Source organism: Mastacembelus armatus, chromosome 5 (assembly GCF_900324485.2).
Source record: "Mastacembelus armatus chromosome 5, fMasArm1.2, whole genome shotgun sequence".
Lineage (NCBI taxonomy): Eukaryota > Metazoa > Chordata > Actinopteri > Synbranchiformes > Mastacembelidae > Mastacembelus > Mastacembelus armatus.
The window spans coordinates 1,110,041-1,135,500 of NC_046637.1; the positions used below are offsets into that span (position 1 = coordinate 1,110,041).

The following is a 25,460-nucleotide window of genomic DNA, read 5'->3' on the forward strand; positions in this document are numbered from 1 at the left end:
AACAAAGATCTGCAGCAGCTTTGCACAGAATAATAATATTGTGAGATGTTTCATCATTTCTAATGTTTCCAAGCTGTTTCCACATGATGTTATTTCCTCACCAACAGCTTCTGTGTCTCTGCTGAAAAATGAGTATTTTCTCTAAGATGATACTGGCTATACGCACAGTGGGTTGAGCTTAAGCTAAATGTGACTCATTTGAGTTATTGGCATAGTTTAAGCAATTCTGATATTTAACTAAAAAGATCAGAAACTACAAATTTGTTAAAACCGTCTTGGAGCACTTTCTCCTGCACTTAAAGAACAGTAACGGCTTTGTTATGTTAGAGGAAGTTAATTGTGTTTATTGTCGTGCGATTTTTAACATTTCTTAGTCCAGTTGTAGATCAGTTTTATCTCTCGTTGCTATTAAAGTCTACAACAACAGAAAAACATCCTCCGTTTGCCCTTATAGAACATCATCCTGTTTAATATTTAACAGACAGGATCTTTTCCCCACCAAGTGCTGTGTGTTATCTGAGCATAACCATGAAATTATTGTTTTAGTTAGCATTAGTTCCAAACATATATCAAAATAATTGCATAAACATAAATAAACTACTTACACAAATATGAATGAAGTGTATTAACTATAAATGCTTTTTTTGTTGAAAGGTGCAGTTAAGTAAAATTGACTTTATTATTTATCATTATATGGATTTCCTACTTTTTTGATTCGCAGGACAGTTCTCATTATTTACATAGCACATTTGAAAGTTAACTGTGTGCAGAAGGAAGGTCGAAGACGACGTTTGGCTTTTAAGTATTTTTTTGCAACGAGAAAATAAAAATGAGCTGTGCTGCGTATTTTACTTTCCCTTGCCTCACGTAAAACAAATCTGTTTAACAGTAAAGAAACGCTAATAATCTTTGTCAATGCCATTTAAGCATCAGTGAAAATCAAATATAAGAGACTGGATGATGCCCTTTGTTAGAAAAGCACAGCTATGGGGGGAAAAAGTAAAATGTTACTGTGAAAAATACAACACAACTTAGCCTGATTCTCTCTCTGTGCTTTGTTCAGTCATCCAGCCCTTGTGCCTGTAAATGCAATGCAATCCAATCATCTCTGGGGGGGGGGGGGGGGGGGGGGTGCAGACACAAACACCACAGTGCTAGAAGGGCAGATGTTCCAGAGGTCTGACAAGGCAATCACAAGACCTTATCCATCAGGACTGACAGAGGAGGAGGAGGAGACGAAACAGAGAAGATGACTTCAGAAGAGGAGATGTGAGGTGAGGGTGCAATCAATGGGGGCAGAAGCTGCAATAAAAGAAGTGAAGAAGAGGAGGAGGAGGATGCAAGATGGGAATAAGGACAGGATGGTGGTGATGAGGTGGGTGGGACTGAGGCTCAGATATATAGCAACACTGGCCTCCTGCTGCTGCTTTTCACCAGGTTTAAGACGGGAAATGGTTTTATCTGAAAATGTTGCTGTTTGTGAGGAAGGTCACAATGGTCTCACACACACACACACACACACGCGCACACACACACACACACACACAGCTGGTCCGGGGGGATTACTTCTGTGTGACATTTCCTTGGGTACACAAATGTCAGGTTATAGACTAAGACAGACGCATATAGAAGGGACAAGACAGATAGAGAGACACAAACATTTATAAATACCATCCGGAAACCAGGATCATCCATCACATCCGAAAGGGCGGGAAAGGAGGCACAGCCCGGCCAAGAAAAGCTAAAAAAGGACTGGACCAGGAAATTCTGAGCAGATTCAAAAAATGTTCTGAAACAGTGTCAGAGTCCTGTATTTTGATTTTTACCTGTAACATACTGTGCACAGGACTCGTTTTGGTTGTGATTCTGAACACAATGAAGAAAGTGAACCTTAGTGTACCTATTTATTCATGTAATGTGTGAGGAAACTTAACATTGGCCCCAATATCAGCAGCAGCTCATCTAAGCTCTAATATATCAAGATCAGTCTCAATGATCCTGCCAGGACAGCACAAATTAAGAGCTCAGAACTGGACCTTTCCACTGTTGGTGCAAAACCTCATCTTATTTATTAAGATTCCACTTATTTTTTATGTGCTCACTGAAAAGGTGCATTACAGGTGCCACTAATCAACTCCTCATTCAGATCTATTATTATCTGGTGAATCTGTCCACACATTAAACTTAGATTTGAAAGAAATAAAATGTGTGTGTTTCTGCGGTGCAGACATCCTCAGGTCGGCCTCAGAAGTTGGATGAGGATGCAAGGATAATAAGATTTGAGAATATGCAAATAGAGAAGGAAGGAAGGAGACAAGATGGATAAAGGTTAGCTGGTTAGATCCAATAGATGAATAGATAAATAGACAGATAATTAATTCAGGGGATGGAAGACAGTATGTGTCATTAGGGACAGGACAGCATTGTAGACACAAAGAAAGTTTTAATGAAAAAGTATTGGAAATTGGATTTCTCTTTCATCTCTCAAATAACGCAGATTGCAGCCTTCAAAATAAAACATCACTGCTCACTGAAAACAGGCAAAGACGAAAAGTAAACTTACAATAACAAAGAGCAAAATTTTAAAGCTGATCATATACCACTAACCAGTAAACGCTTTTGAAACAGGTTTTGAGAGGAACATAATTAAGAAAGGTTTAAATGAAAAACTGCCAATCTGAAAAATGTTCCTACTGAACATTTCTACAAAAAAAAAAAAACAAAACAAAATATTTCACTAGTTTTCTACAATATCCACTCGTGATTATACAGTTTTCTATGTTTGGGTGTTCAGGGACAGACTGTCGTCTTTGTTAAATGTTAAAATAGACTCGGTGGCCGTGCCATCCTGCAAGTGCTCGATCCTGTCTGATCCTGAAAGCTAAGCAGGACCAGGCCTGGTCCCATCGTTGGATGGGAGACCACCTTGGAAGACCAAGGACCACTAGACTTAAGGTTGCACAAGCCAGTGCGGTCTTAGTGTCTGTGCTAAACACCAGTGAATGAGAAGGTTGCATCAGGAAGGGCATCTAGTATAAAACCTGTGCCAAATCAATCATGAGGATCAATTGATCCGCTGTGGCACCCCTTGATTGAGCAGTCAAAAAAAAAATATGTTAAGAACTCCCACATGAAGTAACAGCAAAAATAATAAAGGACCATTCACCGTAGATAAAAAGTTAAAACACCAAACAAATCATTTATTAGTGCATCTTTCAATAAGTATCTTTAAATAATCCACAAATGTACATGCTCTCAGGCCATGAAGGTACAGGTACATTAAGATCAATAATCTTCCCTCCTTTTAATATCAAATGTCAAACGAAATAAGTAGCTCAAAAGCTTAATGGTGACTAGTTAAAACTCCTAACGGTGGAAATGAAACACACGACTGTATTTATCGTGGTCCGTGAGTGTAACTATGATCAATACCAAATCCTTACGCTGCATTAAGGCTGTGAAAAGGTTTTCTAGTCACATCACCGCTCTCACGCTAAGGTAATGAGTGTAAGGGTGCAGTCTTTTGGACCGATGACTCACACGATCTTATGGGGGATTTTCAGCAGCCTAATATCCAGCAGTAAATTTTATTCATGGGAAAATGACATGATGAAGCTCAAACATTTATTCTGTCTGATATAATGAGTCATTGTGGAAAGTAATGCAGTGCTGCTGGCCCAGTGACCTCCTCATCATGTGTTAATATAATAGCCAACCCCGTTTCATTCATCTGTACACTGAGCATGAACTGTACAGGTGTTTACAGACGGATGCAGCATCACAGGTACATTTGTTAGAACTGCATCACTTTTTACAGTCTGTTTACACTGTTGGTGAGGAGGAAGCATGTGAGCCAGTGCAGCGGTGTGGCTCCCTGCTGTGTTTTTAATAGTTTTTGGACAACAATGGAGGCCTGTACGCTGAACCAGGTTCTGGATTCACACACGTTATGCTGAGGACACCACATTCATTGTTGCTGTCAGTCTCTGCATGGGATTTTTGCAGAATAAGACACACACACACACTAAATCCCCAGCCTCATCCTTTGACACGTCCTCCCTTCCTCTCCCTCCTCCTTTTCCTCTCCTGGAGCCAGCAGTGACATTTACCCACCATTCATCAGCAGCTAAACTTATCTCTCTCAGGCTGGTAAGAAATCTGACTGCACTCCATGCTGTGAGCAGGCAGTCACCAACTCCTACTCCTTCCTGTTCCACCTAACAACCAACTCCTCCTCCTCCTCTTTTTTCTACCCTCTTGCTTTAGTTTCCCGCATCACCTCCTCTTTATCACGCTCTACTCCTCTCCACCCATCTTTTCTTTGCCTTATCTTCCCTCCTTCACCTCCTTCTCCACACTCCTCCCCTCTGAGCTGCAGACAGCTGTGATATTTAACCACCATTCATCAGCAGTGTGGCCCATCCTTCTCCAGTTTGGTGAGAAATCTGTTGTGGTGTTTGTCGGAGCTCCACACTGTGAGCTTTCAGTCATCCTCCCACTGCTTCTCACTTCCTTGTTTTCATCATGCTCCTCACCCTCCTCCTTCCCTCCTCATTCTACACCATTCATTGCTCCAATTGTCAAACACATTTGTAAATCTTATTTTTATTCCTGGGTCACATGTGTAGTGTTTTTATTTGTGTCCACAGAAATAGACAAACCACAACAGAAGAAAGAAATCAGAAGAATCCCATTTGATCCAATTCATCTGGATCAGCTTGTTCCCCTCTTCCTTCCCATCTTCCACCTCCTTCAAAGAAGAAATAAGATTAATTTTTTCTTCATTTTCCCTTCACCTTCTTCTTTCCCCTCTTGCTCTGCAGTCCTCATCCCTTTCCTCTCCTCTTTCCCCTGCCTCCTACATCATCTTCTCTTCTCCTCTATATTCCAAAATCCTGTTCTCCTCCTCCGCCTCAGTCATCCACCTCTCCTTTTCCATCTTCTCCCTTCCCTCCTCCATCATCCCCTGCTCTGCACCACAGACAGCTGTGATATTTAGTGAGCATTCATCAGCATCAGCGGTAAACCCATCCCTCCTTGGGGCTGGTTAGAAATCTGTCCTATTGTTCAGCTTGTGCATCATGCTGTCAAACAAGTTGCTGCTCTGCTTGAAGCTACATCTCACAGGAAAGCTACCTCAATCTGGAAAATGTCTCCCACTGTCTGCGCTTACTGCTCCTGACCCGCTCACAAATACGCTTCCATTTTATCAGTAAAAACATGATATTGTGAAGTTTTCCTGTTTAAACACAGGCTCGCCTTTCAAAACAACAGCACAGCTTCGTCGGGAACAACCAGAGGCTCTGACAGAACTGACTCAGGAAATATTTACATTCTGGCGTTATTGGATCTCATAATTTCCACTGAGGACAGGGATGACACTTTTGAAAAAGCTATTTCTCTTGATTTTCATTAAAGCCTCTCTAAAACAGGATCCTCTCACTGTCCATCTGTCAAGATAAGGATCAGCGTACAGAGAAGCTGATAAGTTGTTCATCAGAGTCATCTCCAGTTATTACTGTGGACACAGCAATGAGCTGAACATGCATTAGCATATGGTTTCAATTCTCAGGCTGCCCTACTCTGCTGCTGAGAGGGGTCCACACTGAATGCACACAGCATCCGGCACCGTTGTGGTTTCGGTGTTTACTGCAAATGAATCTAATGCTTCAGAGACAAACACAGCAGAGTGAGAAGAAGAAGGGATCCAGTCACGGCCAAACAACGGCAGTGAATCGCTTCCTGCAGCTGCAACACAGCAGGTTTCTGTGAACACCGACCAGTACGCAACCTGAGGAAAACTGCAGTTACTGCTCAGGGCTGAAAACAGTACTTCATCCTGTACTGCAAGTTTTTATTTAGAACCAATTCTCTCATAACAACAAAACAAAAAAGAAACAAACCAAATTATACATCATTCAAAAATAAGATCAAGCAGGATAGTGCTCATTGTATTATCTCATATGAAACTAAACATGAGTTTAAAGTTGTATGGTGCTGCCTGACAGTGTAAAAATAACAAAACTGATGCAGCAGAGCCACACACATTGAGTTTTATAACCTATGCATCTTTGTAAACACCTGCAACCCACATTACCCACAATGCAACTCAACCACCAACTGTTTAGTTGGTGAATGGTTGTGTTTTCCTAGTGCCGTCTAATGTAGCCTGGAGCCTGCAGCAGAGATGTGGACGTCTGATCAACTTTCTCCATTCAAAATTACCAGACTTCACACAGCTTCCTCTGCAAACACTGAGGACTATTTAATACTTCTTCACATATGGAGTGGTACTGTAGGTTGTGCGTAACAGTAATTACAATCGATACCGCTTTTGTTATGTATCCTGTCATTACGCTACCTCTATTCTGGAAAGCAAAAAAACACTATATAGATGTACTTATACAGCGCTTTCCTAAACACACACACACACACACGCATGCACACACACACACACACACACACGCACGCACGCACGCACGCACCAAAGATGTCATTCCTATAGGGGGGCGTATGAAGGTCTGTCCAAAACCTGGTAATGCAGAGACTGATGGAGCAGTGTTACCATCTGTTACAAAACTGAAAGGACAAACGGTGAGAGGAACTGTGAGGAGGCTGAAGAGGAAGACAAGAGGGTGATGAGAAGAAAGCACTGCGCCTGAGTCAGTCGGTGTAGGTTTCTGCTGTGTGGGGAAAAGGATGATACATGTAGATGCGGGAAAGCCGAGATGCCTGAGAGGTCTATCGACATCTGTATCTGAGAGATATGGAGAGGTTTCTGGTTGCCTGCTCTTTCTATTGATTCTGGTTCCTGGTAGATTCATCTGATCTCTGCTGGGGCTGCATCAGTCACCGGAGTCTCTCAGGAGTGTTTGTTTCTAATCTGGTGATCTGACGACTTTATTATGAAAACGGTTTTGAACACCTGCGTTAAACGTTGTACTTGCACTACTCAATGCTTGTCACTGGGATCACAGATGTGGGTTAGCAGGCCCTACTCCACCTCCTAGTCAGCTCAACAGGCTGTTATCGTGCTCCAGACCTTCATCATCATATTACAATAAAAAAACAGGGAGGGTAGCAGGTTTAGGAACAAAAACTACCTGGTTAAGTTTACAAAAAGATCATTTAGCCTTTTTAAGCAGTATATAAACATAAAGTAAATGTGTGTAACCGACTACATTCTAGGTGTAAGGAGGTATATGCTAAATAATGGACAGCATTTATGATCAGAGGAGAAGACGTAACAAATACTGCACATCACCTACTTCAGCTTTATATAGAACTATGAAGTGTCAAACCAGAGTGTTATTTAAAAAAATGAAGGAAGTCAGAAAAAGTGAATCATTTTGTGCTGCACAAATGTTTTTCCTCTTCTTTCCTGTCCTCTTAACCACCTGACAACATCGCAGATTTATTTTAAAGCTCCACTGGGAGGTCGCGATCTCCAGGCTGTGGAAACACTGGTTTGCTTAATGCAAAACGGATTATAAGCTAAAAATATTTTCTTTAAAACACATCAAGCTTTTATAAAGTGAGAAGAGTGAGGAAAAAAAAGAGCAAAAGTGCACCTGGACTTCTACCAACTACTGACTGCAGATAGTCTGTATTTCCACCACTGCTATTTGCATCAGGGGTTGGTCATTCAGTGATGGGGGGAGGGGGGTCTGGCACTGCTTACTCCTCCCATTGATTCAATATTCCTAATGGATTTCATTGGCCCTCCATGATTCCACATTAATATTTTAACAGCCCTCCATTTCCTGCCTGTATGGCTGTAAAAGCCTCTCCACTATTACTGCTGCTGCAGGTTTACTGCGAGTGTTGGAGAGGCCGAGGTCGTGTACAGCTGCAAAGGAAACGAAGAGAAAGATGGATAATGAGGGAAAAACAGGCAGACAGTTTTCATACTCAAAGGCCACACACTGAGGAAACCGAGTCACCCGTGGAGCATTTAATGAGTTGAACTGACTCCACCAGCAGCTGGTTTTTCCACTGCAGCTTGGAAACACAACAAATACGACATGAACACAAAGTCTGTCAAACCTGTGTCAAACCTGAGATTACAGGAGAACTGAGTAGAGGACAGACCTTACATGTTTAAATTTAAAGGATCTCCATTCAGGCCTCATTGTTTCTTCAGCTGTAGTGCCTGAATGTGTGCAGCTTCCCCTGCACCTCACATGTCAAATGGTGCTAACAGGCAATAAAGACTAAGCTGCTTTTCTGCATTAATTGATCATGATCTGAGCTTCATCTAAGTCATAAGCACAGATAAACACATTGTACTGGAGTTAATAACACACAAACATCTATAGTGCTCTGTGTCCATTAAACATTCACAGTGCTGGGGATGTTGTTTTCATGCTGGTGTGCATATTCCCAGTGCAGCTGCTGTCTGACAAACTTCCGGTGCAGTGATGTTTTGTTAGAGAGCCACAGTAACTTAACTGGGATGGACACCAGAGAAGATTAATCGTTTCAAAAGCTCCATGATGCTCAGACATGGATCAGATTGGTAGTAACTTCAGCCTGAGTCCTGTTTCATGGGGCTGGCTCAGAAAAACTAAGCTTATTGTAAAATGTGGCATGATCCAAATAAACTGAGCCAGAGGGGAATTCCATATGGCAAGACTATCTGATAGTTTGGGTTATTTACAGGATATCCTGTTTTTTTATGTTTTCCACCAACCTGATCCCTGTCAGGTTTCAGGCTGAGCTTCACCTCAGGTTGAACCAGAGTTACCTATCAGACTGAAAAAAAAGTGTTTTCTCTAAAGTCTCTAAGTTCCTCTTTACTGCTGCATTTTGCAGTTCATTTCAAACATATCACAGTTTGACACACGCAGCATTTATTCCATATTTAAAAACTGGTGCTCATGCTTTTGTGCCTGAAGCCTCTCAGTGCTGGACTCTCTGCCAAGATAGCTGTCTGTGCCTGGTTCTAGATGTTTTGGATCTGTATCCAAAGCCTCTTCCTGGTCCCTCTCACTCCCTTGTGTTTATGTTGTTGTCTCTCTCTCCCTCTGTGGATCTGATTCCTTCTCAAAATGTGTGAATGATGTGTGTGGGTTTCTGTGTAGTCATTCTCCCTGCAGGGCTTCATGGTGGAAAGCAGATCATGTGGTTTGGGCCTGACTGGAGGTTGCTCAGTGTTCTCCCTGACCGTGTTCATCACAATATATAATTTAGTCATTCTGTAAATCTGTCATGTTTCTCTGTGCACACGACACCTTCCCTTTGACTTGCTATGTTAGGAAAGCACCAAAAACCTTGACTCAAGAAGCTAAAACCATAGAACATTTAGAATTCTTACTAGAAAAATTAATCAATTATCATAACCATTGCAGATTAGTTTTCTAACTACTCGATTAACTTTAGAATAAATCTTCCTGAGACTTCACATTATCTAATATCTATCTTTATCTTCAGCCTTATAAAGTTCATATTACTCACAGGGCACAAGAAGCCACAAAAAAAAATATTTCACTACTTTATGATTCTGGTGGGAAAACAAGTTGGAAGTGTCTATGAATGTTAATGTAACTGAGCCACTTAAAAAAATTAAACACACACACTAGTCTATTTTTCCACTATGGTTCAAACAATATGAACAGCAGCAGATATGAACACAGACACATCCAGGCCTGCATCCAACTGGAACCCAGTTTGTCAGGTTCTCTTGATGCTGGTGAGTCTTAGCTGGAGTTACTAGTTTCCTTGTCTTTGCCTGCACTGCCCCCTTGTGTCTGAATGTGCCCTGTACTGAAGTCAGTTAAAAGGAGAGGGATCAAACCACAGAGGGTGGACACAATAACGTGAACACCTGTGCAGGATAGTGTAATCCACTGTAACATTGCAAACTGGATTCACAAAGACCACAAGCTAATTCCTCACCTGTCTGACCAAGCCAACTTCAAATGTATAGACATGTTCTGATGTGGTGTTATAAAAACCAGACACATAATATTCAGAAAGTAAATACAAGATATTCATGTTCATCTGAAAAAGAAACAATGCACATATTAAAAACATCTCCTATGTATTTTCTTAGAATGTGGAATTACATAAAGTACTACAAAGATCCCAGTATGATACAGGAACAGATCAGAACTGAATACTAAAAAGATTTGAAAGTCTGGGTTCTTAGGTAGTAGTCTGTAGGTGATAAACACCAACACAACACTACAATTAACAATGAAATCACTGTTTCACTCACAACTGCCCCCTGGAAACAATGACAGCCAGGAACTGAAATTACCTTAAACATGACCTTAAACAGAGGAAATGACAGCCACAAAGACTCAAGATGACCAAGATGATGCTACAAAACCAGGACAACACACGCAGAAAGACCACAGTGAAAATCAAATCAATTTTAAAAAAGACTCAAAATATCCACAGGGAGACAAAAAAAAGCAACCATTTTAACTGCAGTTTGTGCAGCAGCACAGCATAAAACGAAACAAGGGTGAAGAAAACAGCAGCAGCACCTTCTGCTCAGTTTCACAAATCACACACAGCCAACAAGTCACTAAACAGCCAGTGTAAGAAATATACTTTTTAAATTAATCCAACGCCTGCAGGCTCTGCCTTGGCTGCAGCACAACACAGTCCTCCCACACCACATTATCTGAGCTACCTGCTGCCAGACACATGCTACCAATGGAAAAGAAACAGGTGTACCTGACTCAGGTTACTTGATGTCAAGGTCCACCTTTTCTCTAATGGGGATGAAGTTTCTAGTCGTGTTTAGTGTCCAACTCAGTCCAAAACCTCATCTTTAACAAAAGCATCAAAGCTGACAAACAAAAATGTGTTTTAAATGGTAGCTTTTTACATTATCACTTATGTGACGGTGTAGGACTGTCTGACTTCACCATTTCATCTCCAGCGACATGACAGTAACCACCTCTGACTGTCATTGATTTTATAATGACCAGACACCCACCTCACCTGTCACAGGTAACACATGCACAAAGTAAAGCCATGCACAAACAACTTACAGCCACCCAGATCCAGAAATGGCCACAATAACAAAGGTGCAAACCACAAAAAGCTGTGTAGAAAGCAGGAGTAACATTTTCACACGGCACAAACGTGGATTTATACTGAACTCACCCTTAGCAGAGCTGGAGGCTGCATCTTCTCACCGGAGTTTCCATCGATTTAGCAGTTTTTCCAGTGACATCGAGTCCAAAAGCTGCTGCAGCAGCTGCACAATCCGACCTCTGAGATCTGTTAAGGTGTTCGTCCATGAAGGCGATGAGGTTTCACACATGCAGGTGAAGGCCCCACACGCGGTCAGGCCTACAGTGACGTTACTCTGTGCAGTTCTGGTTTTTCTGCCTGTTGCTGTTTCTCAGTTTGCAGGTGTTCGTTTTTGCAACAAATGCATTTGTTTCCTCAATTCCATGTTTGGGTTAACGTTAATTAAGTTACATCCACTGGCAGGACTCCATCTCACCACCTCCCCTACAGTCTTTGTAGCTCATTGTCCTTGAATTTTTGGATCCGGATTCTTCAGCTACTTTTAAAAGCCGGTTTCTGTAGACCTGGTGTCTGCAGCTGTGTTCGCTCGGGAATGCTAATGCTAGCAGCAGTACCTGGGCTAACGTTAGCCAAACCGTTAGCTAGCTCTGTTAGCGTGGTTGTCACTGTCACGAATTATTCTCGACATGGACGCTGCTCCAAAACATTTTCGTATATCCATTTACATGTATTCATTCATGTCCTTTTACATTTGTTGAGGGCTACGTCGCATATAAACAGTAAATACGTTTATACGCGCCAACGCTTTGCACACATCGCCCTTAGCATCTGAGCTGCTGTCTGTTTGCCGCCAAGAAAACGTCCGTTGGTGCCGCCCATTGACGTAAAGATGACGCATGACGTGCCGGGGCTTCTGAGGTGCGTCCCAGCGCCGCTATTACAAATTTAATTATTTTATGATTACAAACATTAACTTTTCTGCCTCCATCCGTCCGTTAGTGTCTGTGGATCTTAACGTCACCTCCCGCCGTGTCCGATGTCACAATCTGTGCCACACACTTTGTCCATGTCAATTTGACTTCGACATATGAGACTAAATACTTTTTTCTAATTTAGAATATGTATCTACTGCCTGCGCAGGTAGTAGACTCCACCTGTATCAACAAACCTGTCCCCTAAACACCTGGGTAGGACTTTAGTCACAGTGTGAAGGAATCAGTTGCACAATGGCCGTGACGTCACAGCACCTGTAACCATGGTAGCCATTCACAACAAAGATGGCGACAGGTGAAGCCGAAGTTAACTAGGTCACATATTAAAAAGTGACACTAAAATGTCACTAACGAAAACCTGCGTTACACTAAACTACTGTAAAACATTTTTCTTTACTAAAGCTAGAAAACTAACAAAAATCAAAATGACTTAGTTTGACCTAAAAGCTGAACACTTTTTCATTAAAAGGCTGTTAGAATTAACACTGGTGTAAATGACATACCTTAATACGTGGGGACAAGATAGTATCTTGTGACCACACAGTAAAATTGTTCCTTTTCAAATTTGGATCCAAAAGTACTTTAAAATTATAAGATATAAGTGTTACTGTGCCACACCTGAATAAATCCAGAAGGCTTCAAGGTGCTGTTGAAAATAAAACAACCTTTCATGTCAATTCTTCATTAAAGTACAAGTTTGAAGTTAAATGTTCTGAGGCTCACTCCACCACTGATTTTTCAGGCTTGTTGCTACAGGAGCAAAGTACTGCGTGTACTGTAAAATATACTTTATAAAAAACAAAATGAACATGAAATGAAAGGCTGACAAATGACACCACACCGTGTCCTTAGAAAGAGCATAAAATGTTTATTTTCCCAATACAGAATACATGTTTCTAAGTTGACACAAAAACAAACCAATGAGGGAATTTGTGTACAAAATCCGATTGTCATCCTGGATTTGTACTCAACCTGGTCTGTGTCAAGTCATTGGCCGTAACAGCACACCACGAGTTTACATGAGACAGGGAAGTTAGCATTCGTCTAGGGCAGCTGTTGGAGAAGGTAGTGTTTTTTTTATTTCTTTAAGAGCATATTGTACAAAACTGGTACACTGATGTGGAGTGCTGATGAACATGCAGAGATGTGCGTTTCCCTCAGCTCAACAGTTTGTGTTATATGACCACATTTATTCAGTGGGTGTCGTATTTTTTTTTCCTTTTCAAATGGATTTCAGGAAGCACCTGTACACAGACAAGACAAGTTTCACAACTCTCCAAGTGTAGTTTCTTTAGGACATAACTCTACAGTTCTTCATCACACATCTGAATAGAGAAGAGAAAGAGAAGTGCCGTGTTAGAAGACAGTGGTGTTAAAGACGTAGTCACCAGTGGTGTTACAAGTAATCAGATATTTTACTCAATACCACAATGTAAAAAGCTCACTCACTAATTTTGATTTAACAATTTGTATTGAAATCGAGTTGAAATGTTCAACAACCCCAGAAGATTTTCATTTTTACAATAAAAATAAACTTTTAAGGTCTCAGATTAAAATTACTTGATAGATTTTTTTCACTGCACATCTGCAAAATATCCCTAACATGAATACTACTGCTTTTAGATAAATATAGTGGAGCACAATATTTCCATCTGAAACACAGTGAAGTTTAGAGTTCACACACACAATCAATAGTGATAAACAATTTCCATTTGAGCAAATTTACTGAGTCACTTTCCACCACTGGTAGTCACTGCCAAGTAATGTGCTGTACATCCTGTCCCAAATCATTAGAACTGAAAGAACAGATGTGGTGTTATTTAGTTGTTGGTTGATATAAAAGAATGAAAGTACAGTACAAGAAGGCAGCTATTAGTAACTCAGTTGAAATGTGATGTTTTTCTCTTTTAGATCACTGATGTTTTCTGACTGCAGAAAGATAAACTTCCTTTCCTAGAACTGAAACAATTCATCCATTATTTGAAAAGTACTCAGGAACTAACTGGACAATCGACTAACTCATAAAGTTATTTTAGTTTAGAAAGTGTAAAGATGTACCCTGATCATTTTATGGTTTTGAAGTGATTTAACCTTCAACAGTTGTCAGTCATAGTCAAACATCTATGGCCCTCATCTCCATGACAACAGACACTGTCTATAGCCGCCATCTTGTACGTGCAGAAAAATGACCACTTTCTATCTTAAATCTCAAACCCTGTAATTGTTCATCTGGTATCACCTGGATGGGAACAAGTGGCTGAAATTACACGTCTTTGTCAATGAAATATTATCCTGACAACATAGCTCGGTTACATAAAACCAAAAAGATTAGTGTTTTAAAGATGCATGTTGGAGAGTGTTTGAAACTATTTTGAGAACAGTTGAAGCTTTTAAGGGCAATTATTCAAAAGTCACATCCTTTTTTCTGCTTATTAAAAACACAGCATCTTTGTTTGATTTGACTGAGAAAGGATGACAAAGATCAGTGCATGTCCCGAAGCTGAGGGCAGATGAAAAGAAAAAGGAGCACGGATGGTAACAGATGGATGGACTGATGTATTAAAAGTGAAGAAATATTGGTATACAGTATAAAATCCAAACCAGTAATAGAATCAGACCTTGCACCAGTAAATCTCCAGCAAACTCATCCTAGATGACGACAACATACTGTGAGGGGAAACAGGTTTTCAGACAAAATCTAAATGTTTTTCTTCTCCTGCATGCAATAACAGAACAGACCAATCACACCTTTCAAAATGGAACAAGAAGAACTGGAATGGTTCAATTGATAAAATCACTAACTATGTAAAGTACTATGTACAGACACAGGGATGGGTCTACTGGCTGTGGCAGCTCATGCTTTTAACAAAACACCAGAACAGTCTCAACCTGCAAGTAGAAACCAGTAGAGGACATAAACTGAGCGGCCTGAGCCAGGACTTCCCATTCAGTTTACAGTACAATCACTGTGTATAAAACCTCTGAGTCCCACTTACGCTTGACATGCAGAACTGGGTAAACTCAGATAAAATGAAAACTAAAAAGTCAAATAAAGTAAACAAGCATATAACAAATCCCTCAGATTTAGCGTTGTATGTTACAGCTTAGAGTACAAAAGCAACGGTGCTGCCTTAGCGTCATCTCTCTTAAGTGTGGCAGAATATTTTAGCAGTTCATTCCTCAGAAACTCTTGGTGTAAAATCCTTTTATCTGCCTGTGGATGTGACAACCTGCTGAACATCAGGCAGACAGAAAGTCATGAAAGAGGAAAAGAGGGTAAAACATGTAGTGTAATTTCATGTGTTTCATTTATAAGACACTGAATAAAACCTTAAAATGCACCTTTCTAAAAACAACATGGAAGAATCTGTAGTCACAGGTGAGTCTGTGTGTGTGTGTGTGTGTGTACTCCTCTGTGTAATAATCAATTAGTGTCATTCACAATCACAATAACCATGTGCTCTTCGTCCAGATTACCCACAGTCCTTTTGGCAGCCTGCAGGTACTGCAGTGAGAACTCTCCGGGGGGGAAGGCGTACAGCATGGCACCGGGACCCCCCTCTTTTGCAGCGGGCAGACTCACGACTCCAGCTGCTTCTTTATTCCGCAGGTAGGTCACCAGGTGGCGAAGGAGACGGACCTGCAGCCCCAGCTCTGGGGCGGGGGCCTGGCGGTCGACAGGGCCCTGGAGAGCCAACAGGATCGCAAACCCATCAGGGCGCCCGAGTTTAATGCGACGTGACACCTCGTCAAGCCGGGTCTGGTCCATGCGGAGCCTCTGGGCGATCTTCAGTTGGCTGGGCTGGTTCTGGCTCTGCTGCTTCAAACTGTCCTTCATCACGGTGTTAAAGAAGGAGGAGCCCCCCTCTAGCAGGTACAAGTCTGTGGGGAAGCTGCTGTTCTTTAGGGCAAAGAAGCCGTGCCAGGCTTTGGTGAGGGAGGCCTGGGCGAACTCGGACAGCGTGCTCGGCGAGGACGACGTGTGTGTGTCGGTGAGCAGGGCAGGGGAGCCGACAGCTGTGACCTCGCTGTTTCGATGGTGGTGGTTGTTGAGATGCTCGCTGGTGGACCTCTTGCTGTGATGGCGGCCAGATGGTGGATCTTCTTCGTTGGCGGCGGAGTGACGCCCCCCTCCGCCGCTGTCAGGGGAGTGGTCTCTCGGCTCTGTGGTGGAGTCCGGGGCTCGGACCCGTGCTCTGTCTGGGCTCGCATCAGGAGAGACGGCCCCCCCTGGACCTCGAACCCTGGACCTGCCCCTCTCTTTCTCCCTCTCTCTCTCCTCTGTCTGCCTGTCAGGGGACAGACTCCTGCTGCTCCTCCTCCTGTTCCTCCTCTCCTCCCTCTCCTTCAGCCACCGCTCCCTGCTCCTGCTGCGGCTCCTCGCTCCTCTCCCGCTTCTCCCAAACACCTCCACCCCCGCCGCTCTCCTCTCCAGACTACGGGTGGGGCTGGTGGGGTAGTCTCTCTCCAACAGAGCCCTCTCTCGCTCCCTCTGGGAGAGGATGCTGTGGGAGGGAGGTGACGAGCGGTCCCTGGCTCCCCTCAGCTCCCGCTCCAGGCTGCGATGGTGGCTGTAGGCCTCCCCCAGGAGGTCATAGTGAGAGGGGAGTGTGACAGGGGGCTGGTAACCAGGGGGAAACGGACGAGAGGGGCTCTCCTCGACCTTAGCAAAGTCCACTCTCAGACGCCGCTCAGGGCCGCCTAAAGGAAACCCTCTCATCTGGGTGCAGGCGGCTTGTGCAGCGTCCAAACTTTCATACTGAATGTAAGCAAAACTGTCTCCCTTAACATAGTCGATATTCCTGATGCTTCCAAAACGGTCAAACTCCCGAGCGAGAGCACCAAGGGAGTTTCCGGGCCCAAGGCCGCCCACCCAGAGCCGGGTGGTGGGGTTAGCTTTGCCATAACCAATCTTTATCGGGTTGCCACCTATGAGCCGCCCCTGCATGGCCACTTTAGCCCGGTGGGCCATGTCCAGGTTCTGAAACTTCACAAAGGCATAGGCCCCACCCTGTCCACGCGCTGGGCGTTTAATCACAACGTCCTCGATGATGCCATACTTGTCAAAACCCCTCCTTAGTTCAGCTTCCGTCACATTACCATCCAGATTGCCGATAAAAAGGTTACTGGTCGCCCTCTGATCATCCTCGGGTTTTAAATCCTCCACTACAGGTACTGCAGGGAAGCCATAGGGCCGGCCCCTCTCATCCAACATACCATAATAATCCAGCAGCCTCTCCCTCTCCCTGCTCAGACCCAGGGTCTCCAAAGCGTACTGTCTGGCTCTGAGGTCTCTGATGTTACTGACGCCGGGGCCCGGCGGCGACAGGGACCGCTGTCTGTAGGGGTACGGGGCGTGCAGCGGTAAATAGCCAACGTCCGGCGGCGTCACACTCCGCCTCCTCACGTACATGGGCTCAACTTTGAGCTGGCGGTCCCCCAACACTAACCTGGACGACTTGGCGTGCCTGGCCTCCTTGGCGTCCTCCGGGTGTCGGAAATTCACGTAGGCGATCCGGCCCAGCTCCGGCGTGTGCGACAGCTTCACGCTGACGTCCCCGAACTTTTTGAACTCGTGAAACAGCGCGTCCTCCACGTCCTCGTCCGAGACCTGCGAACCCAGGTTGCTGATGAGCAGCGTTTTGTACTCCAGAGTGCCGGGCCTGGCGGCGGGCAGCTCCGGCGCCGCGGTCCGTAGGGGCGGGCGGCCGAGGAGGCTGAGCTCGTGTCGGTGGTGGAGCTCCAGGGCGGCCGCACGCTCCTCCCGCAGCCGCGGCTTCTCTCGCTCCCTGCTCCGGCTCCGTCGGTGGTATCCCCGGCTCTCCGCCAGCAGCAGAGCCAGCGGAGGCGGCGGCAGCTCCTCTCTCCGGGCGCTCTCACGCTCCCTCTCCCGGATCCGCTTGGCGAGGGCCCTGGACGGACTAGTCTCTCTCCCGGCCTGCCGCTTCATTTCCACAGGATGATGGAGCTCAAACTTTTCGGTGCCTGCAACGGGAATCCGGCCCGGGGCGCGAATTCCTGGGGTGTTAGGACAAATAACGAGGCAGACGACCGCTTCGGCAAATCACGGCTCCCACTGCAGACGAAGAATATTTGCATAAATATCGAAATAAAAGCGTAAACTCGTTTAAAAACATGTCAGCATCAGAGGAGCTGCACCAAGGCCGCCATCTTGGACAATAGGAATGTGCGCGTTCCCTTTGGAGGGCGGGCACTGCTCTGACGTCACTCCAGAAGACGTCATGACGTGTCACGTTTTATTCGAACAGAAACAAACCCTGGTTTTATTCGTTTATAGGGATATTTTATGTATTTTCTCTTATTATCAGGTTGAAATATGTATTTGACATTATGTGTGGAAACAAAAATACCACAGCCCATATAGCAGACTGTACCAAAAGACAAAAAAATTAATAAAAACCTTATAAAAGCTGTTTGGAAATGACACATTTGTCACATTACAGGCTAAAAGCCCAATGTGGACAGTTTAGCCAAACCAGAAGCACCAGACCAGCGTGAAAACATGAAACAAACCCATTTTGGCTCAAACTGTCCTTCAGCTCAGGCAGCAGGACACACAAACCACCATCACGTCAAATCAGACCAACAGCCGAATAAGTCTAAAGTCAGCTGGACAGGACTGGATAGTAGAGTTTCCAAAAAAGTCATATTACAACTGCTTCACCAATAAACCCTTAAATGGGTCCACATGGGGAGTGAACAGTTTAAGGCCCAGTTCAAGGACTTTACTAAACAAGCTGTCACTTGTCTTCTACTCAGAGATATGTTCTGTGCACAAAGTTGTAGAGATTTACAGTTTAAATACAATTTGCTTAATCAAACTTTCCTGGACCTGTGACAGTGTTTTGTATGTGGATTTTGAGGAAATGTCTAAGAAAAGGGACGTCTGGACATCCTTGCTTAGACCACTGCCCCCGTGACACGGCCCCAGATAAGCAGCAGAAAACGGATGGATGGATCTTGAAAACTCAAATACCTCCCAAAAACACTATAAGGACAAGACCAGGACGACTGAAAATCTAACGCCTTGAAAACCCTCATTGAAAACCTTATTTTCCTGTTTCTCCGTCATGGTTTTTGAATGTTTGCATGATACAAATACAGCTGGAAAACAATAGGTGAGAAAATATTTAAAAACAGATAAGGCATTTCTGATAATGGGGAAACCGAAATAATCCTACAGAAAATACAGTCAGGACAGTATTCCAATCCTTTACTTATAAAAGATGAAATACCACAATTTAGAAATACTCTGTTGTACAAGTAGGAATACTATTACCAGCAAAATAGATAAAAGTAAATGTAGTTGAGATGTAGAACGGCTCCTGTATATAATAGCACAGGATCAACTCCACAATTTCCCATCTGATATAAAACTATTAAAAGTATTTAGACGATATCTGAATAAGATTAGTTTTTACTTACAGTTGAAACCTAATTACACACATTTAATTTCAGCTTACCCCTTGTTATATATGTACAGCATTAGGAAATGACACCACGCTCTACTGTCGATTGTTTTTTCATATTTTAATGAAAAAGTAGAATAGTACAGTTATAACAAATGACTGGGCTCTACATGAAAGGTCAGTGTAAAACAGCACATTTTGACGTTTTTCTCCCACATTTAAGCATCAGTCAGTCATGTGATTTTAACACACACCATGTGCTGACATCAAGCAATAAAATATGTCTGGCGTTGGGCGAGCCAGTTCACTTTTACACGTCAACATACCACATGAAAGAGAATATTTAATTTATTAATTTTCAAGAACTGTATGATCCAGTTCCTGATTGGACCGTTCTGCAGGTGATCCCGGCACTGTCTGGAAGGTGGACATGAGTTACACTGTTCAGAGGACTCACAGCAGCACTACAGAAATCACCTGGGATGTAACCAGTCAGACCAAAACAAAACGCCCAGAACAGAGCAGGAAAACAACCACCCTTTACTAAAAATGAAAGACAGTAAAACCTAAAAAAAAAAAAACATTCTCAATAAATATCTCACCTAAATATTTCTTACTTTGCTGCCAGTGAAAGGATTGGTCCACCTTCCTGTGTCAAACACTTGCAAAATGCACTTTAACTTTTACTCCATTCTAAGCAGTTGATTTTTTTAATAACTGCATTTTGCTCGACTGTGGTTTTGGTTGGAATACGAGTGACCTTGTTCATGGTAAACTGGAACAGAAAAACTAAACAGCAGGTTAAAAGTTGAGTATTGGAAATGTGAATGTCTCGACAGGAGAGTGTTCATCAGATTTTTTTTTTTTTTTTTTTAACTCGGGCTTTAGCAAAAGTTTGACATTGTGGGAAGCTCGTTCATTCGCTGAATGTAGGTATTTTCAGTCTTACACTGTACAGATTAAACAAAGCAGGTATGAAGTGTTAACTGATGAGCTTTAAAGGTGGATTTAGCTATAGATTTTCCTTTGGCTGGTCCCAGGTTCAAGACTTGATACTAAGCAGCTGCTGTGCTGACTGTAGCTTTATATTTACAGACATACAGACATGAGAGAGATGTTCACATCTACTTCTCAGCAACAAAGATTTCCCAAAATGCCAATCTCTTCCTTTATGTCTCAGCACAGATGTTGTAGATCTGCCTACAGAAATCATCATGGAAATTTAAGTGAAGTTGAGCAGTATTACAGCAACCTGAACACATTCTTCGAAACACGATGAATTTCCAAAAAGCATCTTGGCTTTGACATCTCACTGAGCGACAGAGTGGCAGTGGCAGAGGCTGGGGAGGTGAGAGAAGTGGGTTTGTGGTTCAAATCCTGAAATCCTAGGCAGCACAGCAAACAACAGATCTCTGCCACATTCAGGCAGCTACTTTCTGACAGAGATGGAGAATTTGGCCACTTAATGTGAAATGTATTGTTTTCTTAAGCAGGGGCCCTGCTCCCACTGCTCTGATGTCTACTTTAATCAGTGTGCTATGAACACTTCCTCTTGACTGCAAACACTGTTCATTCCCCTCCAGACGTGTGTACACACTAACATTATGCTTCTGAATCTGTGTACAATTATCAGATGAGTGTATGCCCTAAAAAAAAAAAAAAAAAAAAAACAGACAGACATGTCAGACAAAAGCAGTCTGGTCCAAATCCAGTCCAAAGTGTGTGGTTGTTTGGGTCCTCGTTACAGATCTGTCCGTGCTTTGGCGGCTGCAGGGGCATACTTGGGCATGAGCTCGGTGATTTTACGGATGAAGTCAGACTTTTCTGCACAGCCTTTACAGGACTCGCCCCATTCCTCCAGAATCTTCTTCAGGTCTTTGACTTTAAGTTTCTTCAGGTCCACTGTAGTCAGGTCCAGCTGCTTATCTACATGAGACAAGAAAAGACTGATTTATGGCTCAGCCTCCATCTCAGATAAGATTTAAGTGGCACAGGTGCTCTCGAGGACCAGGGTTGGCTATCCCTGCTCTAAAGTCAGCACCTGTGGTTAGGAGGTACTAAAATGTGCAGTGTAGATGTAAAACAAGGGGAGTGAAGAGTGAAGAGAATTTTAAAGAAATCCTAGCCAGCTGTTTTTTTACTTCAGAGCAGTGGGTGTTCATTTCTCATCCTGTTTAAAATATGTAAAACATTTGAGTCACATTTAACAACTTAAAGTAGTCTGTGCAACACACACTAATTAAAGCAGGAGCATAAACTAAAGTTTAAGACCAAGCTGAAATAAAAACCTCTTGAATATATTTTCCTCCTGGATTTAAAAGTAGTATTCTACTCTAGAGTAAAAAATAATAAAACATATGATAGGAGTTGGACAGACAAAATAAAACACACTTGGATGAAACAAAACACTCCTATAATCCTTCATACGTTGGCTTATCTGTGTCCTCTTTAATCAACACATTAATAAAACCAACAAAAAATAATGAAGAGACATTTTCACCACCAACAAAACACGCACAGGACGAGGTTGAATCAGGTGATATTTACCTTTCTCATTACTTTCATTATTCATACACACTGTGACACTCCCTCTTCATTTCGTACAGCCAGCTCAGCTGCCAGAAACTCATTTTTATAACATCTTGTCTCCATAAATCACTGTGTTGTTCAGTAATCGGTGAGTTCCCATGAGCTTGGTTTTTAAGCGAAAAATAGAAAAATTTTTCCTCTCACCATATTTCAATTCACAGATCTGACTGTCCTTCTTCTTCAGCTTCTCACAGATCTTCTCCACAGGGACGTGGTAGCTGAGCGGTTTGGACACCTCGTTGATTATCTTGGTGGCTGCGTCACTCGTTGCCCCAATGTAGTAACACTAAGGAGAAGGAAATTTATTTTAATAATTTGACTGTTCCATAGAGGTAAACATGTTTTAAAGATCTATATGGAAGCTTTAGGACAACGTCGTCCAACTAACAATCTGTATAAATGATGTACACTCAGTGGTCAGTTTATTAGGAACCCCTGTGTCACACTGCCAGTCAAATCCAACAGTCCTCCTTCATGACTTTCTCATGAAGAAATGATCATCGATATTATTAGGGCAGAGTGACATGACCCTGTCAATTTCATAATAAAATTGTGATTTTAAGTTGATATGTAGAACCAATAAAAGTTATCTCCACTAAATATGAACCACGCCTTTCACACAATAGTAATGATCCATTTTTTATGTAGAGACACTGATTATACTTTAAGCTGTGCTTTATTTGCCTACGACAGATGACAACAAGCGAACACCTGTATTTGCATTTTGCTTGTCGATATAGTGACATTCAGCACACGTGTTTTCCAATCATGACTGAAACTTGCTCAGTGGGAGTGAATAATCTCCTCTGCAACAACCGTTCAGCAACACAGTATTTTATGCACTGCTGCTCACCTGCACAGCTGCAAGATAAGGGGGAAGACCCCTGTGAAGAACAGTTTCATCACTATTTCTGATTAGGCTGATCACTCACTGAACATTGTTCTAGATAAAAACTGTTGTATGAGGACTACAAGTACTATATAATAATGCATTTCAGACTGTACTCATTTGACCTATAGAGTAATCTGTGCAGTGCCCACACACATCTACAAATCCTACCCACAACATATTTTTCCACTCAGATGCACACACAGTGTTTACTCCAAGTATCTGCACAAGTATTTTAAACCCAATTTAAGACCTTCTAAGACAGGCGGATAGCCTTGTTTAATGTTTTTATTTTGTCTGTACCTGAACAAAAGGCATCAGTTCCATCTCTGTTTTACTTACAAAGCGGTTTTCTTTGCCTTTAGCGTCTTTGCAGCTGTTTATGATGGCCTTCTCGATGTCTGCACTGTTGAAGTTTATGCCATTATCCTTGAGTGACTGATAAAACTTCCCAAGGAAGGTCATACACACTGAAACAGAGAATATGTACACAGGGTAACTAACCAGTAGAACATTACACTATTACATAAAAATCATTATGATCAAAAAATACCAATGGAAATCAAGCAGCAGTTTGTTTACTACTAACTTTGACTTGGGCTGTATGGTGGGAGCCCCAGTTTGTGGTAAACATCTGTTCTTCTGAACAAAAAACACTTAGCAATGTTTTACTTTCTGCAACATTAAAGTGAGGTACACAATCATATATCGATAATTACAGAAAATATAGTTCTTCAACTAATAACCTGTTGATTGTTTTCTATTGAAATGGCAAAAACTATTCATGAATGGCTGCTGGCAGCCCAGGTGAAGCCTTCAGGTGTCTTCTTTTGTCCAACCAACAGTCAAACCCCATAGTACTTAATGTACAGTCACACATGACAAAGAAAAGCACCAAATCCTCACATCCGAGAATCTGGAACCATCAGATGTTTTCATTTTAGTTGATCAAATGTGATGATCAAATATTTCCAATGTTTTATATTGTAATATATAGTAGTAGTCCATTCTGCTCAGTGACTACTTTTCCTTTTGGTAACTAATACATTTTAAATACAGGACTTTAACCTCAGTATTTCTACCTGCAGCCCTGAAACGCCTTCTTCTGCTGCTGTTGTTTAAGGGTCACAACCCTTAAACAACAGCAGCACATGTGATAAATGAGATTTAAAACAGCTCCGGCTATTTATTTCTCAGAGACCCTTGGCTCTGTGAGGCACCGGGTGGACACTAGGTGGTGGAGGGTGTCTGGGTGTCTCTCCAAGTGGGTTTGGGTCCAAAACAACTTAAAATCCCAGTCCAAGGATTATGACGAAACTGGTAACACTGGCAGCTTTGGGAATACAGAGTGCATCATACAAACACCGCTCCAACCGTGTCCAGAGAGCAGCAGATGTTTTAACAGCGGACATTTAAAGTTGGTGTTAGTAAGAGCCGATGCTAACAGCTAGCTCCGGCTAACACACCTACCTTCACACTCTCCGTCCTTAAGCGCTTCGGCGGGACCGGGCACCAGAGCGAGCGCGAGAGCCACCGACAACCCGCTTAAACACAACATGTCGGCTGGAGGAAGATTTCTGTTCAAACCGCCGCTTACCGGGGACTGCGTGTCTCATTAGCTGCGGCTGCTTCACTACAGACGCCGGTAAAGTGCAACGCTAGTACGGGCTTCCCGGTGCCACGTCATGCTACGCCGGCACCTGATTGGTCCAAAGAGCCAACGCTTTCTGTAGTCGTCCACGCATTTCCCTCTGATTGGACGGAGACAGGACGTTCCGGGAACAACGTCCAGTTGGCGCGGTCTGATTGGTCCACAACAGCTCCGTGACATTCTACCGTATTTGTATGTAATGAGAGCAGGCTAAAAAATGTCGGCGATCATATTTTTACGACACGGGCTGTGGTAAATAATAAATGGTCTCATATAAAACACCGTGGCCTCCTCAGCTCTCAGGCATTTTATTAACGCCTACAGGATACATGGAATCAATGTATTACAAGAACAGCTATAATATAACAACTTATACGACTATTTCTTATAGGTCAACATATGGCCGAAATATTACATAAATAGTAATTTCACTCTTCTTAAAGGCAGTCTAAGCCATTCATATTGTCATTCATATATCATATTATCTGTTTTTTGTCACTGATTTATTGCCCTTCTGTTGTTTGTTTCAGTTATTTATTCCTTCAAGTTCTGAGTTTTAATTTAGGATGCATTGCTGTTCTCCTGTATTATCACTTGATGGCACTGTTTGTACATTACTCCTGAGCTCAGTAATAAGGTCAAGGAAAGTTATCTTTGTCCTCATTTGAAATTGTTTACCGACTAATCACCCAACATGGCTAGTCTTATTCAAAATAAGCATGAACAACATCAGACATTATTTCTTCCATTTCAACCCTGGACCCAAACTACTGTTTTAGCTGCACATGTGGTTGCACTGTCAACATTTGGCATTATCAGTGCAAAAAACAGTAGGATGCAGTTCAGAATATAAATTGTGCAGTCCTGCTGTTTTGACACTCTCTGTCTCTAAATATGTTTTCAGCTGTTTTGAAAAG

At 42.6% G+C, this 25,460-nt stretch overlaps 2 protein-coding genes across 3 annotated transcripts; both read right to left on the reverse strand.

Moving 5' to 3' along the window:
* Positions 1-12,829: 12,829 nt before the first annotated feature.
* rbm15b (RNA binding motif protein 15B) lies at positions 12,830-18,161 on the reverse strand. Of its 2 annotated transcripts, XM_026307581.1 has the most exons (2): positions 15,466-18,161; positions 12,830-13,309 (listed from the first exon to the last, which is right to left on the reverse strand). In XM_026307581.1, exons 1-2 carry the CDS (start codon positions 17,932-17,934, stop codon positions 13,289-13,291), a joined length of 2,490 nt encoding a protein of 829 aa, XP_026163366.1. In that variant the 5' UTR covers positions 17,935-18,161; the 3' UTR covers positions 12,830-13,288. The 2 variants fall into 2 exon arrangements, with proteins under 2 accessions (XP_026163366.1, XP_026163364.1); XM_026307579.1 differs by having other exon boundaries at positions 12,830-18,161.
* A 1,357-nt stretch (positions 18,162-19,518) lies between these two features.
* On the reverse strand, positions 19,519-24,581 carry manf (mesencephalic astrocyte-derived neurotrophic factor). The gene is made up of 4 exons (XM_026308088.2): positions 24,363-24,581; positions 23,235-23,362; positions 22,148-22,289; positions 19,519-21,340 (listed from the first exon to the last, which is right to left on the reverse strand). The coding sequence occupies exons 1-4, from the start codon at positions 24,448-24,450 to the stop codon at positions 21,156-21,158; spliced, it is 543 nt and encodes a 180-aa protein (XP_026163873.1). The 5' UTR covers positions 24,451-24,581; the 3' UTR covers positions 19,519-21,155.
* Positions 24,582-25,460: the final 879 nt, after the last annotated feature.